Source organism: Sphaeramia orbicularis, chromosome 1, assembly GCF_902148855.1.
Source record: "Sphaeramia orbicularis chromosome 1, fSphaOr1.1, whole genome shotgun sequence".
Lineage (NCBI taxonomy): Eukaryota > Metazoa > Chordata > Actinopteri > Kurtiformes > Apogonidae > Sphaeramia > Sphaeramia orbicularis.
Genome location: NC_043957.1, coordinates 38,793,429 through 38,809,027, shown reverse-complemented (window position 1 = coordinate 38,809,027; position 15,599 = coordinate 38,793,429). Strand labels below are relative to the sequence as shown.

Genomic DNA, 15,599 nt, shown 5'->3' with positions numbered 1-15,599 from the left:
CCCATGCAATTCGGCTGCAACCTCTCACCTCTCCTCCTCTCCTCTCCTCTCCTCTCCTCTCCTCTCCTCTCCTTACCCCTTCCTCTTGTTCAGACCTCCATCCAGATCCAGCCCCGCCGCTGAACAACATCCCTTATAGTGCTGCGGTTCCCAAGCTAGGGTCCATGAACCTCAAAGAGTCCATTGAGTAGCCACGTCAGGCCATAGTAAATTAAAAAAAAAAAAAAAAAAAAAAAAAAAAACAGGGACACGGTGTTGGGTGTAATGAGGATGTGCAACAATTAGTTTGTCTTAGAATCACACTACCCAAATGCAGATGGAGATTTTTTTTTTTAAATTACAGCATCACATCAACATATTTAAAGATGCTTTTTGAGATCGTTTGTGTAAAATGGACCTGCTCCATGTTTTTATTTTCTCACATAGTAAGCTACATCAGGCATTATACATTTAATAGCATATTTATGTTGACTGTGGTTTTTTGTGACTCCTACCTACTCCTCTTTGTGCAACTATCCCCATCATTGGAGTGGACAGTCCTGTAAAATACTATGCAACCTTGTGCAATATCCATGCAATAAATCACCCCAGTCTGTCTACTGTGTGAGCCTTATAATATTTTAATGTTATTACAGTATGATATTGATTCAATCCAATGGAAATTTTTAAGACACAGTTTGTGGTAGCTTTGAGTAAGATGTTTCCAAAACTAGATCTAAATGGCCACAAGACTGTATGAAATTATAATAATCTAGTGATAAGTGATTTTTTTTTTTTTTTTTTTTTTTCATGATTAGGAACACACCAATATAAAGAGTTACTCACATTACAATCCTCCCACAGGTTGAAATGTGGGTTACATTTCACTGTTGTAATGCTATTCTAGCATGTGTTTTTATCTACATTTATAGAGGTCATCAGTAAAATGAATTGCAGGGCTATTAAGTATTTTGGAAGTGATATTAAAAGTGACACTTCATGCTGTTTGACAACGCTTAGAGCCAGTCATCAGGATTGAAATCCTAATAGACTCAGTTTGCATGTCTCCAATGGGTTTTCCTGCAGGCTCTGAACAGAGGTTTTTACGTTGTGAGATGTTGTGTGTGTGTTTGTGTGTGGATGTGGATATTGTGTGTGTGCCTTGAAAATCCTAATCCAGTCTCCTGGGACCTCTGTATCCGGTTGATGGTCTTCCCTAGCAGACATGCTGGATGGGATTGGTGGTAAGGCCCTTTATAATCCTCTGCTCATCTGGTGGCCTGTAAAGGAGCTGCCCTCTCAAAACCTAAAATGTGTGTGTGTGTGTTTAGCTGTGTATGTGTGTTTCTGAGTGCTGCTTGTAAGTAATGATCCACACACAAGCTCCTAACAAAAGCTAAATAGGGTTTTGTAAAGATTCTTTGTAGTAGAGGAACATCTTAATTCCCTGCCCTTTTTTGCCACGACTCTCACTTTGCTGGTTTTATTTTGGTCGGAGATGTCAGAACCAGACCTGCAGACAGACAGCAAACATGTACAACTGATGCTCTGAGGTACCGGAGCCTTCAAGGCTATAAAGATCCAATTGCATATTTCCTCAAATAAGCAGCTGTGAAGCCTCTCTCTCTTTCTGTTCCCTTCATATACACACATACAAACTCACACACACTCAGTGTTAATGGCTTCATAATTGTCAGAGGCAGACCATTGAGCATAATCAGGAGACTGCAGCAAGGCGAAGACCAATATTTGTAATTTACTATGACAGATAGTACGTTTTTATTACCCAGGGGCTGCTGGTTTGTTTTGGGATGCAATAAACCACACTCATCCATGTAGTTTTTATCATAATCCACATGCTTTTCTTTCTTTCTTTCTTTCTTTCTTTCTTTCTTTCTTTCTTTCTTTCTTTCTTTCTTTCTTTCTTTCTTTCTTTCTTTCTTTCTTTCTTTCTTTCTTTCTTTCTTTCTTTCTTTCTGCAAAGTTCAGCTCATGAGCATGCACACACTTCTGAACACATTTATGACCATACAATTGTTTACATACAGTATATTCAGAATATCAGTTTGTTCACTGACATCATTTTTCTAAGAAAATGTATGCATGTTATACCACTCATCCACAAATATTTAAATATATTTACCGTGTGTGTATTCATGTAATTTTATAGCAGCATTTAAAGTAAATTAAAATTATGTAGACATTTCCATAGCAAAAACAAATTAGAAACTTACATCTGAGAGGACTACATTAACAATTTCAGTTATCAAAAAGAAAAAAAGATGTAACACTACATGAAAATAATGTAAAAGGAACGAGTCATTGACATTGCATGCTTAATCATGCTAAACAGTGTAAAACTTTATCTGAATCATTCGAATTAGTTTTGTCATTCATGTGTTATTGACTAACCCAGGCAGTTTGGTGGTGACATGACATACTATAAAATAATTAGTTTTCCTCATGTGTAGGCTTGAGAGAGAATTACTCATGTCCAAAATACTGATTTAGTAATCACAAACCATTAGAATAACACACGTAAATTATTAAATTGAGTGGTTTTGCACTCTGAGGTAGAACTTTAAAATGTCAGTGATTCATACTCTAATTGGAGTGGAAGGATGCTTATGCCGCACACTAGTCAGTTTGTAGGACTGAGGATGGGGAAGCTGGCAATCAGGGTGGAGAAACTGTGTGTGTGTCAGTGTTAACAAGAGAGACAAATAGGACACACAAATAGGGACAGAGAGAGAGAGAGAAAGAGAGGCAGAGAAGCAGGTGCATCACTAATGGCTTTTTAAAAAGGTTACAGCGTAGAGCTCTTCTTTTCTAATGGGGCTCCGGCTGTGCTTGAGAAGCAATTTCCGGAAAAGATAATGTTGTTGAGAGAGTGCAGAGAGTTCTCTGTTTGCGTGTGTGTATGTGTGTCTTGTCGTTAACAAGACTGACAAACGCAAACTCAAAGGAACACAAAGAGGAGGCGGGGAGAGACTGTGGCAATTAAGAGAGAGAGAAGAGAGAGGCAGAATGAGCCTGTATTTCAATCATTTCAAAGTAATTGTGCCATTACATTACCTTTATTAGTTTCATAACCAATGCCTAATGTGGGCTGATAGAGGTCTCAAGTGAAGCACGTTTTAAAAGGCTTGTATCTATTTTAGCATGTTTTTACATGACTAATGTGCTGTTTGATTTCATAAACATTAAACTGGTGAATTCTGAAAGCCTGCCCTTTTCCTCAGTTTATCATGGTGAACGCTGCCATCTTGTGTTCAACGCACTTTGCTGCAACCTCTCAAGTCTGCAGGGTTTTTCTAAATACATCCACAATTCCTGTCACGTAGAACTATATAATCCTGCCTGCTCATTTCTTGATAAAAAAAAATATATATATACTGTTTCATTTACTTTAGGTGATGTGGCCATCTGCACAATGGGGCAACACTTTACCAGTTGTGGCATTCATTATTATTATCATTTTTTTTTTTTTTTAATTTTCCACATCACACATCATGTTTGAGTTGAAACTCAAAATAGTAATGTTTATGGATATTTCTGCCTCCCAAAAAGGACAAAAAAAGCAACCAAATTCATAGGTAGTTATGAAATACTAATCAGAGAAGCTCAAAAATTAAGACAAAAAAAAAAAAAAAAAATTTTGCTGCAGTTCACCACTGAATTGACAATTTGTATACAGCATGACAGAGAATACAATTGCTGATATCTAAACTGCAAAAAAGCCATGTTTTGGAGTTTATTATGCTGCAGGTACTGTATTATTTTAATACAGCTTATACTTGGAGATCAAACAAGGACACAGCTCACATTGCCAGCTATTATGAGACACTCTTAATATGGCATGAATGCAAATTATATTAATTTATCTGCTTTGGTTTCATGATTCTGCTGCTGCTGGTTCACTGTCATATTGACATAGCTTATTAAGACAAATATAACTAAAGCAGAACCATGGATAATCTTATTAATAACATTGATGATTTCCTTACATGGCCAAGGAAAAGTACTTGCTGTTAAAAAAGCGTATTACTCTTAGTCTGATATTCACAACAGACAGTGAATATATCCTACACCCACCACTCTATGCATATGTTTAATGCCTACTGTATGTTATTAATTTGAAACAAACTGTAGCTGTGACAGCAATTATGGGTATCAAATTAAAGTAACAAACAACAGTAACACACTTGGTGAGGAACTTCACTATCTCTGTCAACATATCTGAAATCTTCTAGAGGAATGAACACAATTCCTCAAAAGTTATTCCCCAATTTGCACTGGTCCACAATCTCCCATAAATGTTCAGTTGTGGTGAAGGCCATAACACATGCTTCATCTGTGCCCTATGAATGAAACTACTATCATCCCCAAAGAGATGACTCCCATCAAATTTTCCCATAATTTGTTGCTATCTTTATCTCCTGACTAATGTGAGAGGAATTTCAACAAATCAAAAAAGTTAAAACAAAGAAACCAAGTGTTAATTGTTATTTATTTTGGCAAATAAATACAAAACAGAGACATTTTAACATAAAAATAACATTATTTGGACTGTTATGGACTTCTCTACCTCTTCAGTTGGTTACAAAAGTTCAGACTGAAAAGTTTTACTGTAGGTAATTTCAGAGCTATAATGAGCACCTTCTGCTATAACAGGCATTGTTAGGACGCCTTGGCAGGGGTCCTTTGAAGGCCTGGAATTACACACCAGCACAAGTGAGTAATTATAGCAGCTACTTTTGACAGTTTAACTTAAGAAAACAGATTGCCAAATTAACAGTTATGCTGCCATACAGTGTGCTCATTACAAACATACTCAGGAATCCCAATAAGCACGCACATCCACACACACACACGCTTAACAAAACCATAATAATTTCTTCTCTATATAACCCATTGTGTAGTATAAGCTTCCTGCAGTGTCCTTCTGAACTGAGCAGAACCAAAGCAAGTTGTGAGCCAAACACACCAACCATGCTGTTAGATTTCACACACTTCTCCAATGCGCTACATTCCTACTTTAGATCAGGCTACCACTCATGTTCCTGCAAGACAGATTCAGGTAGCTTCATATAATTCATATGCTTTAACGATAGTATATACTGTGTAAAGAAACCTATATACTGTACAAAACTATACAAAGCTCCAAGGTCTTACCACTGTGTTAATACATACTAGTCTGTGCCGTTGGTTTCCTAGATTCATTGTGAAGAAATGATGATGGTAAGCACAGAGAATGAACACCTGCTGTTAATGCTCCTCTTCAAAAAAAACATTTGTTTAAGAAAAGGTCAGATTGGTGCTTTGTGAACAAACAGAAGCAAATACATTAACAGTTGGATAAAGGTCATTTAAAGAAAAGGAGGAGACACATGGAAATCAAAAACTAGTGAAGGGAAGAGGAAAAAGTGAGAGTTTTGTTCAAACTAACACAGACAGAACTCTACACAGGATTAGGCAGTAAGTCAAATACTTCACAGCATGAACACAGATCCTACAGACATCAATAAACACACATCTGAATAATAAATAGATAAAAGTTATTTAAGTTGATTGAAATCTGGTGTAGTTCATTTCAGAGGGGATGAATGAACAGATGTCTCAAAACAAATGTGGTGTCAGTAGCACAACTCTAGTGTGTATAATCCTTTCAAACAATATACAGCAAAAGATCAAACCCACATCCCTCAAAAACAAATAGAATACAACACAGTTTACTGAACTGAACTGGTTCATCTGTGCTTTAATGTACAAAAGTGCTTTCTTCTTTGACAGAGTCTTTTCTTAGTTTTGAGAACAGAAACAATTCTGTACCAAAAGTTCGATGGTACCTGCATTGTGATTATATAAAGGACTTTTGTCAGTTTTTTTTCCATTTATTTCTCCTGAGTGTTACAAAATGGTCTTTTGAGGATAAACCACTAGTGATTAGGCTTTTCTTCCATCTGCAAATCCTCAGCTCAGCTGAGTTTTTGATTTGATCAAGTTTTATCAAGTGATCACCAGCCAACAATCTTTAGAAGTAACTGCTGAGTCTTTGTGGAAAAAAGGACGAGGAAATAGGGCACAGTATTGCTTCAACAGCTCTGGCTTTGGTGAGCCATTCATCAGGTCTTTTATGAAACGGAAAATGAGGTCCACTTGGGCGGCAAAACGGCACACAACAGGATTGGACGTGTCCATCTCCTGGAGCAGAGATCCAAAAGCAGATCACAGTTTTCAGCCATTTTTTTTTTGCTTTTTTTAGTCTCATGTGACTAACAGATCCTCAGACCTGGGTGGACTTGACTCGCCGGAGAGGATGCCGTCCTTCAGGATGGGCGGGGCATGGTGGGGGGCATTCAGAGGGCAGATCTAGACTGCGCTGGTGAGGCAACGCCGTGAGGGGAGAAGTACATCGGGAGGGGTGGGGGACGGGATTGGCTGATGGTCATGTGATCTCAGAATACGGTAACCCTGGAGTCTGAAAACAGAAGAATAAAGATGAAGATCAGCCAAGCAGGCGACATGTACAGACCAACACAAATCACTGAAATGCTCAGTGTGTATTTGATGTCAATAAGCAATTAAGTTGTAGACTGCAAACAGCTAAATTCCCCTTGCCTCACCCTCCACTACGGTGGCCACTGAAAACACTCATAAGAGCTAGTGTTTGTCTGTTGTGGTTTGTCCGCTGTGGGCTTTTTGGTTAAGGGGATATTACGTCAGGTTCACACTTAAACATTGACAGTGATGGTAATGCATGTTAACACTGGATGCCACATGTGAACTAGTGTGGAAATATGTTGGCTCATGAAAACACAGCATGACAAAATTCTCAATATTGTGGTCCATTTCCACCTCCTAAAACCCCTCAAAATCTTTCACAGTGAACTTTTCAGATGGAAAAAAAATCCAGCATAATGAGAACATAGCAGTAAAAGTCAAAAGAATAAACAGACAAACATAAAACTCATGCAGTTACAAAGGTTACCAGTAAAAACTAAACAGCTCCATATACATACCTACAAATTGCGTGCCCAAACATATGAAAACAAAAAAGCTTTCTTTTTCTCTACTTTCCTCCATACTGCTGCCCCCTCCCCTTACCTGGAGGCCACTTAACTTTTCGAGTGGACTCTCCACACGGGGCAGACTGAGGAGCGGGAGTCCAGTCGGAGGCTCCGGACGTTGTGGAGGAGGAGCTGGTGCAGCCAACTGGGTTTGCTTGAAATAGTTGATGACACATGATACCTGATGGAGAGCAAAGAAAAGAAGTAACAGCAGAACCACAGTATAAATGCAATCCTATGTAATTTTATGTGTTTATGTTTATACCTCTGTAAAGCACTTTGATTTCCCTTGTGCATGAATGGTGCTATACAAATAAATTTGCCTTGCCTTGCCTAAAGACAGGGTTTTTTTCAAAAAACATCGATCAATATGAAGGAAAAAAAGAAGACACAACAAGACAGAAGGAATAGTTGGAGGAGGCATGAGGGGGACAAAAGCTTTACAGTAACTGAGGTAGGCCTGTGAAGGATTTTCTTGAAAAAAAAAAAAAGAAAAATTCAAGACCTGTGCCTTCTCTCTACCTTCATAAATAGCTTATTACCCCGCCCCCCCACAGGGGAGGCAGAAGTATTGTTTTTGGTTCGGTTGTTTGTTTATTTGTTAACACTCTAGCAGCAAAAATGTTGGTTGAATTCATACCAAATAGGGTTTATATATTGCCAGTGACCCAGAATAGATCTTATTAATTGGGATCGAAATGTAGGTCAAAGTTAAAATTTTTAATGAATTTTTAAAATCTTTTTTTTTCTCCATTTACTTATAATTGGTGAAATTTCAAATGTCTATAGAAACATCCATTTAGATTCAATTTACCTCAGACTTGACACATATATAGAGACAATTCATATGATGACGTCAGCATATGCATAGACATAATGACATCAGCTGGATTGATGCCAAAAATAAGCAACAATACGTGCGAGGGGCGGGGTTTGTTGTCCCTGGCACCACTTGTTTGTTTGTTTGTTTGTTTGTTAACATTTTGTTAGCAAAACTATTAGTTCAATTCATACTAAACTGGGTTTATAGATTGCCAGTGGCCCAGAATAGATGTCATTATATTTGGGGAAAGGTGGGTCAAATTTCAAATTTTGTATGATTTTTAAGAATATTCCCATTCATTTATAATGGGCGAAATATGTGCAAGGGGCGGGGTTTGTTGTGCCTGGCACCACTTGTTTATTAACATTTTGATTTGGAATTTGTATCGAAGATCCATGAAACTGGTAATTTGCAACATGCATTGATCAATAAATATATACTTATTGTTGGTATCAAACCCAGTTATCTATTATATATAGCTGATGTATAAAGTTATTATTAAACAGTTCACTGGCGGTGATATTGACTGGTTTTATTTTATGGTGAGGCAGCAGCACACTGTATTGACTTGAAGAATCCTTTCTCTGTGTGATTTCTATGTGCCTGATGTGTTCTGTTAAATCACAAAAAAATCCATTGCATGAACTGCTCTGTCTGGATGAGTTAATATGGATGATTAGCACCGCTCAGGGATGAACCACAAGTAGCACTTTAATCTTTAAAGCAATAATCATTCTAAGAGGTTTTCTGGAAAATAGATTAAAGCCAAGACATCCAAGACCAATTTACACTATTTTAATTTGCCTTAACTCTGGGTTCAATCTATTTTTAATCTTTCCTAGGTGCACCAATCTCCTCCTCCATCTCTTATCGATCACAGAGTCTCCGACACCCAGTTTTCGTCTTCTCACCAAAAATGCAGCGATGGCCCCTCCGGTCACAAATCCCGCCAGGATGTCGTTCCAGTGGTTTCTGTGTTCAGTCACTCTCACCACACCCACGAGCACAGCCAGGGAAAGTAACACCAAACAGAGGGTGGGCTTGGTCAGACGGGTCCCTTTGGTTTGGAACACCAGGGTCACGTACATCTGGAAGACACAAATGGGATTTTTACAATTATTTGTTCAAGATGAGCTGAACTGGGACTCAAAACTTCTTTAACTGTCACTGTAATAAGCCACAAAAGACAAAAAAAACAGACATGAATGTTTATCACAATGTGCAACTGTAGAAGTTTTGGAGGAGAACAAAGGTTTCACACCAGTTTTAACCATACTTAGGACATTTAGACTAATTTTAATATTAATAATAGTTCTAAATTAATAGGTCCAAGCATGCATCACCAGCAGGTATAATGTACTATTTTTACTATCTGACCTCATCAGTTATTTATTTTGTCATAATTTCAAAGGAATCCAGGTTTATCTATTTCATGGGATTTGGTAATAGCTTGTATGTCATGTTTTGTCCGAAATTTTGTCAATTTAATATTTATAATGCATTGAGAGGTTGTAACTGTTTTGTTTATAGTCTTAAAGTCCTCACTGCTTCACTTGTAACCAACCTATAAACTGTCTATAAACAGTACCTTTATGAAGTGTCTACACTTACATAGGTGCTGTTTGACTCGTTACACCCAAGCACAGGCAAAAATATGTGTAATGTTATATATGAGGTAAGTCTCACAAGGTTTAGGTTCATGATAGATCTGACACCTTGACAGAGCTTGAGTTTTGTTGTTTCTATTGTAAATAACTTTCATTTGCAGTATGGTTGGGTTTATGCATCCCTTGGATAGATTGGTTAGGTCTGTCATTCATCTTCCAAACTGCTTAATCGTCAAGAGAGTCATGGGGGTCTGTATCCCAGCACCATGGACATGTTGCCACTTCACTGCATGGCCAGTACATGGACAACCATTCAGTCGTTAAACTATTAAGGTGCATGTCTTTCCACGGTTGGAGGAAGCCAGACAGAACCCACACAGACACAAGTAGAACATGCAAATGGCCAGTGCTGGGATCAGACCTAGGACCATCTTGCTGTGAGGTGACAGTGATAACCACTGCACCAATGTGCCACCTAGAACCATTATGTTATAAGGTAAAAGAGTCCCTTTCACAACGTTAACTACGCTTTACAAAAGTATTCTGGACGTCCAGAATGTTTTCACTTCAGTGTACCCATCAGACAATAGCAGACCACACTCAAGTGTCAATAGCATGGTGAGCTCTACCATTTAACAACATGGCCTTTTCCACCCCAATGAATGTCTTCATTATACAGCCAGCCTTCAACATTCAGTGCATCTCTGTATCTTTTCATATCCTACCACTGTGTAGATGGCTGAATAAAAGCTGAGTGCAGCATCTTTGGAAGGGAAAGATTTGCGAGCGGATGCCACCAGGTATGGGTTTCCTGTGCAGGCCCGGTGATCTGTGATGTAGTGCAGTGGAGACTGGCAGCCCAAGGCTGTGTAGTTTGGCTTGCAGGCAGACAGGAAATGAGGCGTCTGGTTTCCTGTCACCACTTGGCCAGCATTAGCAAAGATGGTTGTAGTAAAGAGGCCAAAGGAATAGACACCTGTATGAAAAAATGAAGAACAGTGAGAGTGAGGAAGAGCTGATGTGTGAGTGTAAAGTAGATTGGAGTTTAACAGATACAGACTGAAGGCTGTGTGGGAGGGAAAGGCCAGACAGATAGTCTTTACTTAGATATATTTCAGGCTATGGTTTTCAATAATGCACAACTTTGATAAATACAGGCCACAGAGATAATGAAAAAGGTTATAGAAATTCAACAGGCCAGGGTTTGTATAGAGGAGTGAGAGAAATGATCCCACAGGAAATCCAATTTAATGACTAGTTCTCTGTCTGGTCAGTCTACGTATGACAGAGGAGCACTACCGTCTACTGTCTGATCTGTAGAACTGTGACTCACCAAGGAACCGTACGATCCTACGGAGAAGAGGGTTGAAATAACAGCAGTCGGCCGTCACTATGGTCTTCTCCTGAGCACCCTCTGTTTTGACAAAAAAACTGGTCACCTCCCCAATCAAGATCTGGAAAAAAAGAAACAGAGAAAAAACACAAATGTTTTTGTCAAACAGAAAACTAAACTGCGCAATTAAGGACTGACATACTTTACTACATATTCTATCAAGGGGGTAAGAAACAATATTATTTATGAGTATACCTCCCTTGGCCTTGCAAAGATGAGATGTTTCCCTGCCCTCCTGCTTTAGTGTTTTCTCATTATGTGGTTAATTTCATGCTGCTTTAGTGAATTCCAACATTTTACACCTCCCATCCGCTTTCATCACAGTGAGAGCTTGGTGGCCTCAATGTCTCATAGACCATTTATCTCTCTCTTTTTTGCTCATTTCTCTCAAGTTTTATTGCAGCTTTAAAATCATACTGTGGTCATTAATCTTGCCATGGAGGTCAATATAATGTGAAAGTGAAGAGATAACATAAATCAAATGCATCCAATGAAATCTTCATTAAATATTTTTAAAGCATTAAGTATTGCCTTACCCCTTTAATTTGCTATATGGGTTTGCTATTACTGCTATAACACATGTTAACGCTCTACTTAAAGTGGACATATCCTCTGGCTTCATCAGCTATTCGCAGTTTCAAGCCTTTAATAATTAAATGAAATCAGATGGTCATTGATCTCTTTTGACAGTGATTTAAATTGACTAAACACCATATAAGACATTTATGGAGACCAGTGCACCCAGTGTACTGATCAAGGGACCCCTGCTGACAGGAACTGAGATAGATGTAGGTTACGTACTCATACAATATGCTTGGCACAGAGCCAGGAGCGTGGGATGATGCTAATGCACCAAAGCTCATAGTAGGACAGATGAAGGCTGTGGTTTACGCCAGCACTCATAGACTAAGAACCACTGACACAGGCCTAAATAAGAGGAGTGAGAACTGTGCATCAGCATTATTCACATCTTTGGAGCATGACAGAACATGATTGCTAAAGCACCGATGCTACATATGTTAAGGAAAGAGTTTGGATCCTTAATATGGAGCCTATGCATGTTCGTGGAGTGAGAGCCCCACTCCCCTTCTCACATCTACACACATTCATAAAGAAAACCATGCTCAGTTATATATTTGTTTTCTTTCTTTTTCCAAGTAACATTAATGCTTTGAGCATGACCTGCTGAATCACTGAGAGCAGCCTGGTAGCAACAGTATGTAAACCTGATTCTGCAAACTCAACTGGCTTCAATAAATGTCAGCTTCTCTTATCGTGGATCTGCTAGAATATTCTCCTCACAGACTCAGCTTTATTTATTTCTAAAGGGGGGTTTGTGTGTAGGGTCAGCCATTAATCAGTATCCTTGGAGCTTGTAGATGGTTGCTACCTTGCTGCAGGCAGTTTGGCAAAGCTAGTGGGTGCCAAAGATTAGACAGCTGGATCATAAGTACCTTTTTTTTATTTTTTTTTTTTATTTATTTATTTTTTTTACCTGTAAGCTGTTCTAGAAACACATCACTCACTGTCTTCATGAAAAAGACCCCAACCAAATACAACATATGAGCTATAGAAAAATGAATGCTACACCCGTCAGGTGTAGATGTACAGTAAATGTAGCATGCTGACAATCAAATGCCAAAAAATAAAGAAGACCCACATTCTCATTGAAAATCTGAATAACACAGAACAATTGAATTTGTAATTGACCAACCAGTACTTTCACAGAACCTCTAATAGTTTTCTAGAGAGCCATGTTCACTCATCATCCTGTGCAGAAGCCACTGCAGAAAGTGAAGTGACACCTATATCAGCCAAACAGTGCAGGCTCAAAAGAAAGCTCAAATGAAATGACTTGTAGATGGCACTTGTGCAATATATACTGGACACAGCAGCCATTGTTTGGCCTCTAAATGACAGCAGGATACCTACACCTATAGAACCCTCTGACTCATTTGACTGTTTAGGTTCAGATTAAAAAAAAAGGAACTGGTGTAAAAAGTATTCCAAGTCTATTAGATTTTTCCTGGTCTTTCTTTGAAACATGCAGTTCCTGTAGCTCTGACAAAGGCTGTTACAGAGGTTTTGGCTGCTGCAGGAAATTAAAGCAGCCTTCTCACAATTCTCTGAAACCGATTTAGGTCTAGAAAAAAAAACATGAATCAGAAGATCTGTAGATTGTGCCAGAACATATGTAGAAAAAGGGAAGATAAAGAGATTTATGAAAGAAAAAAAAAAGACAGAAACTGTGTTCGCTACACCCTCTCATCTTACTGGATGGAAAAACTTTGTCCAAAGTGATATGATCAAATTGATACAGTTCTGTTTCTTTTAGGTAGGGTGCTTGAGTACAACCAGCTAGTGGGGAACAGAAAAAAATAAAAGGGTAGATTAGACAAAAGCAACTAATAACAGTCAGCACACAGCCAAAAGGGAAAATGATAAGACATGTAAATGATGTGGCTTGGCAATCAATCTCTGCAAGAGTAAGATTCAATGATTAGGTTATCAGTTTAATTTAAAACACGCTAAATTAGTTTCAACAGCTTTCAGCAGAGCATGGACAAGTTTTATCACAAAAAAGTGTCTGTGCTGAGCTTTCTATAGAGCTGCAACTTGTCTGAGGTCAAAACACAGCATTTCTGCAGGGTTTGTAACCAGCACAAATAATAAAGATTCTCCTGCTGCAGCAGCAACAAACATCAGTAATAGAGAGCAATGCATAACACAGAATGGTAAAAGTACAAGGAGGGTAGTGGTATGGTGGGCATCTCAAACACTTGGTAAATATTATGATTTTACCTAGCACACAAAGAAGCATTATCTGCAGGACTGTGACAGGATGTAAATGTGAGAGGTAAAACATCATTCATAACTCATTGTAAATAAAGATAAATACTACCTCTATTCAGAGTGGACATACTGTTACTGCAGCAATCTACAGCCACTGAAAAAAGCACACAACACACACTGACAAAATCTGACAAAATAATTTCTTCAGAAAATTCTTCCATTTTCAAGGACAAAAATCAAATTACCCTGTTTTTGCTCTTCACGTTTGACAGCCGATGACTCTATAGTCAGATTGCACTGTGACTTAAAAAAAAATTCAGCTTCCATGCTTTTCACTCCATGTTTAGGTCAAACAGCAAAAAGTCACGGGTTTTCTTGATAACCTCTGGAAGGCTCAATCACAACAAAGCAATTCAACTCACATGACATGCTGGAGCAGAGAGATGTGAAAGTCTTCTAGCCTTTGTGAATTATATATAAACGTCTACTGTTGGAAATGACATGTTGAAACATGCATTTCAGCATTTACATTTTGATGAATTATTCATTCTCGCTGCAGCTCTGTTTGCAGCACAAAACTGCTTATGTTGTGTAAAACTGCTTTAGATGATGACAGTGGACACTGAATGATCTGGTTTCTTTTTCTCTGCCATGCTTCCTCTCTGCTAAGATGATGCCACTTTCACTCCGTTACTTACTTTACATACACATTTTTTCATCTGCACAACTCCTGTGTTTAATGTTCAGATTAGCCCCAGACAGCGATAGGCTCTTACTGGGTTGTATATTGTATGTGTATTTGCAGTTAATACTATGCCCCCCTCACACCGATCCAAAAGGTTACTTCAGTTCCTTTATTGAGCCTCCACTTTAATCACAATAAAAGGCCTGTAGTAGAAATAAACATAAACTGGATTGACAGTATTAACCTTTGAAGTGACCTTGGCTCTGACCAACCTTTTCTATTGAGAATTTCTGCACAGTAATCAGTAATAATGCAAAGTATATAGACAATAAAAATCAGTCTGTGGATCTTTTTTCTTTAAGTGCCTGTACATATGGCAGCGCTGTGCTTCATGTAGGATTAAAGTGGACAGAGAGAGGGAGACACTCAAACGTTTCCTGCACCTAAAAGTCACAGATTTCCACATGCATTATTATTGCTCAGACAGTGTTTAGAGAAAGAAGACACATTTAGATAACAAAATCTGAGTGTATTAAGGCACATTTACATTTTAAATAACAATCCAGATACAGTTGCATTCTTAAAATCAACATATTATAAGGTAAACTACCTACTTACATCTATCGTTCTAATAACTACAGCACTAGGTCGACTTCTCAAATTCTTCTAAATGTTTCCAGGATGAACTAGTGCAAAACATCTTTTCACTTTAAATACTTTTTAAGACATTTTGCATAATATTATGAAAGAAACAGGCTGATTTTTTTCTTGCATAACCTCTGTAGAGGGGTAAGTTGTGAATATCACTGGTATGGTTATTATTTGTGTCTTTCTTTTATTCTTCATTTTGCTATGTTTTTATGTTACTTTTACACAATTAGTGCAGTTTCTGTTTCTGTTTCTGTTCAGTTTCTGTTTATTGCTTCCATTTTAACCATGACTCCCTGGAAAAATATATTTTGTATCTCAATGGAACGTTCCAAAACCAATAAAGGATAATTAATAAAAAGAATATTTCAAGAGATAATATTTTAAATTCTGCTTTATTTGCTTTATATTTTATTTTCTCACAAGTTGCTGATATAAAATAAAGCCCAAACCTTATTAAACCCTTATTACCCTAAACAGGCTGTGTACATAATGCAGCATGTATCGGAACATACTGTACAACACAGAGGGTGGCGCTACAACATCCACTCATCTTTCAATGAACAGTAAATTTATATTACGTTATCATCCATAAAGTTGG

The 15,599-nt window shown here is 38.0% G+C and overlaps 1 protein-coding gene across 2 annotated transcripts in view; it reads right to left on the bottom strand.

Moving 5' to 3' along the window:
* Positions 1-4,470: 4,470 nt before the first annotated feature.
* LOC115427525 (phospholipid phosphatase-related protein type 5-like) overlaps positions 4,471-15,599 on the bottom strand; it is a 68,125-nt gene continuing 56,996 nt past the window's right edge. Inside the window, exons 4-8 of one of the 2 annotated variants that reach the window (XM_030146111.1) lie at positions 10,813-10,933; positions 10,205-10,455; positions 8,784-8,960; positions 7,103-7,230; positions 4,471-6,460 (exon numbers count right to left, since the gene is read on the bottom strand). In XM_030146111.1, the coding sequence (XP_030001971.1) occupies positions 6,352-6,460; positions 7,103-7,230; positions 8,784-8,960; positions 10,205-10,455; positions 10,813-10,933 (786 nt within the window). In that variant the 3' untranslated portion in view covers positions 4,471-6,351. Of the gene's footprint in view, positions 6,461-7,086; positions 7,231-8,783; positions 8,961-10,204; positions 10,456-10,812; positions 10,934-15,599 lie in introns of both variants that reach the window. The other variant, XM_030146119.1, reaches the window with a different exon arrangement.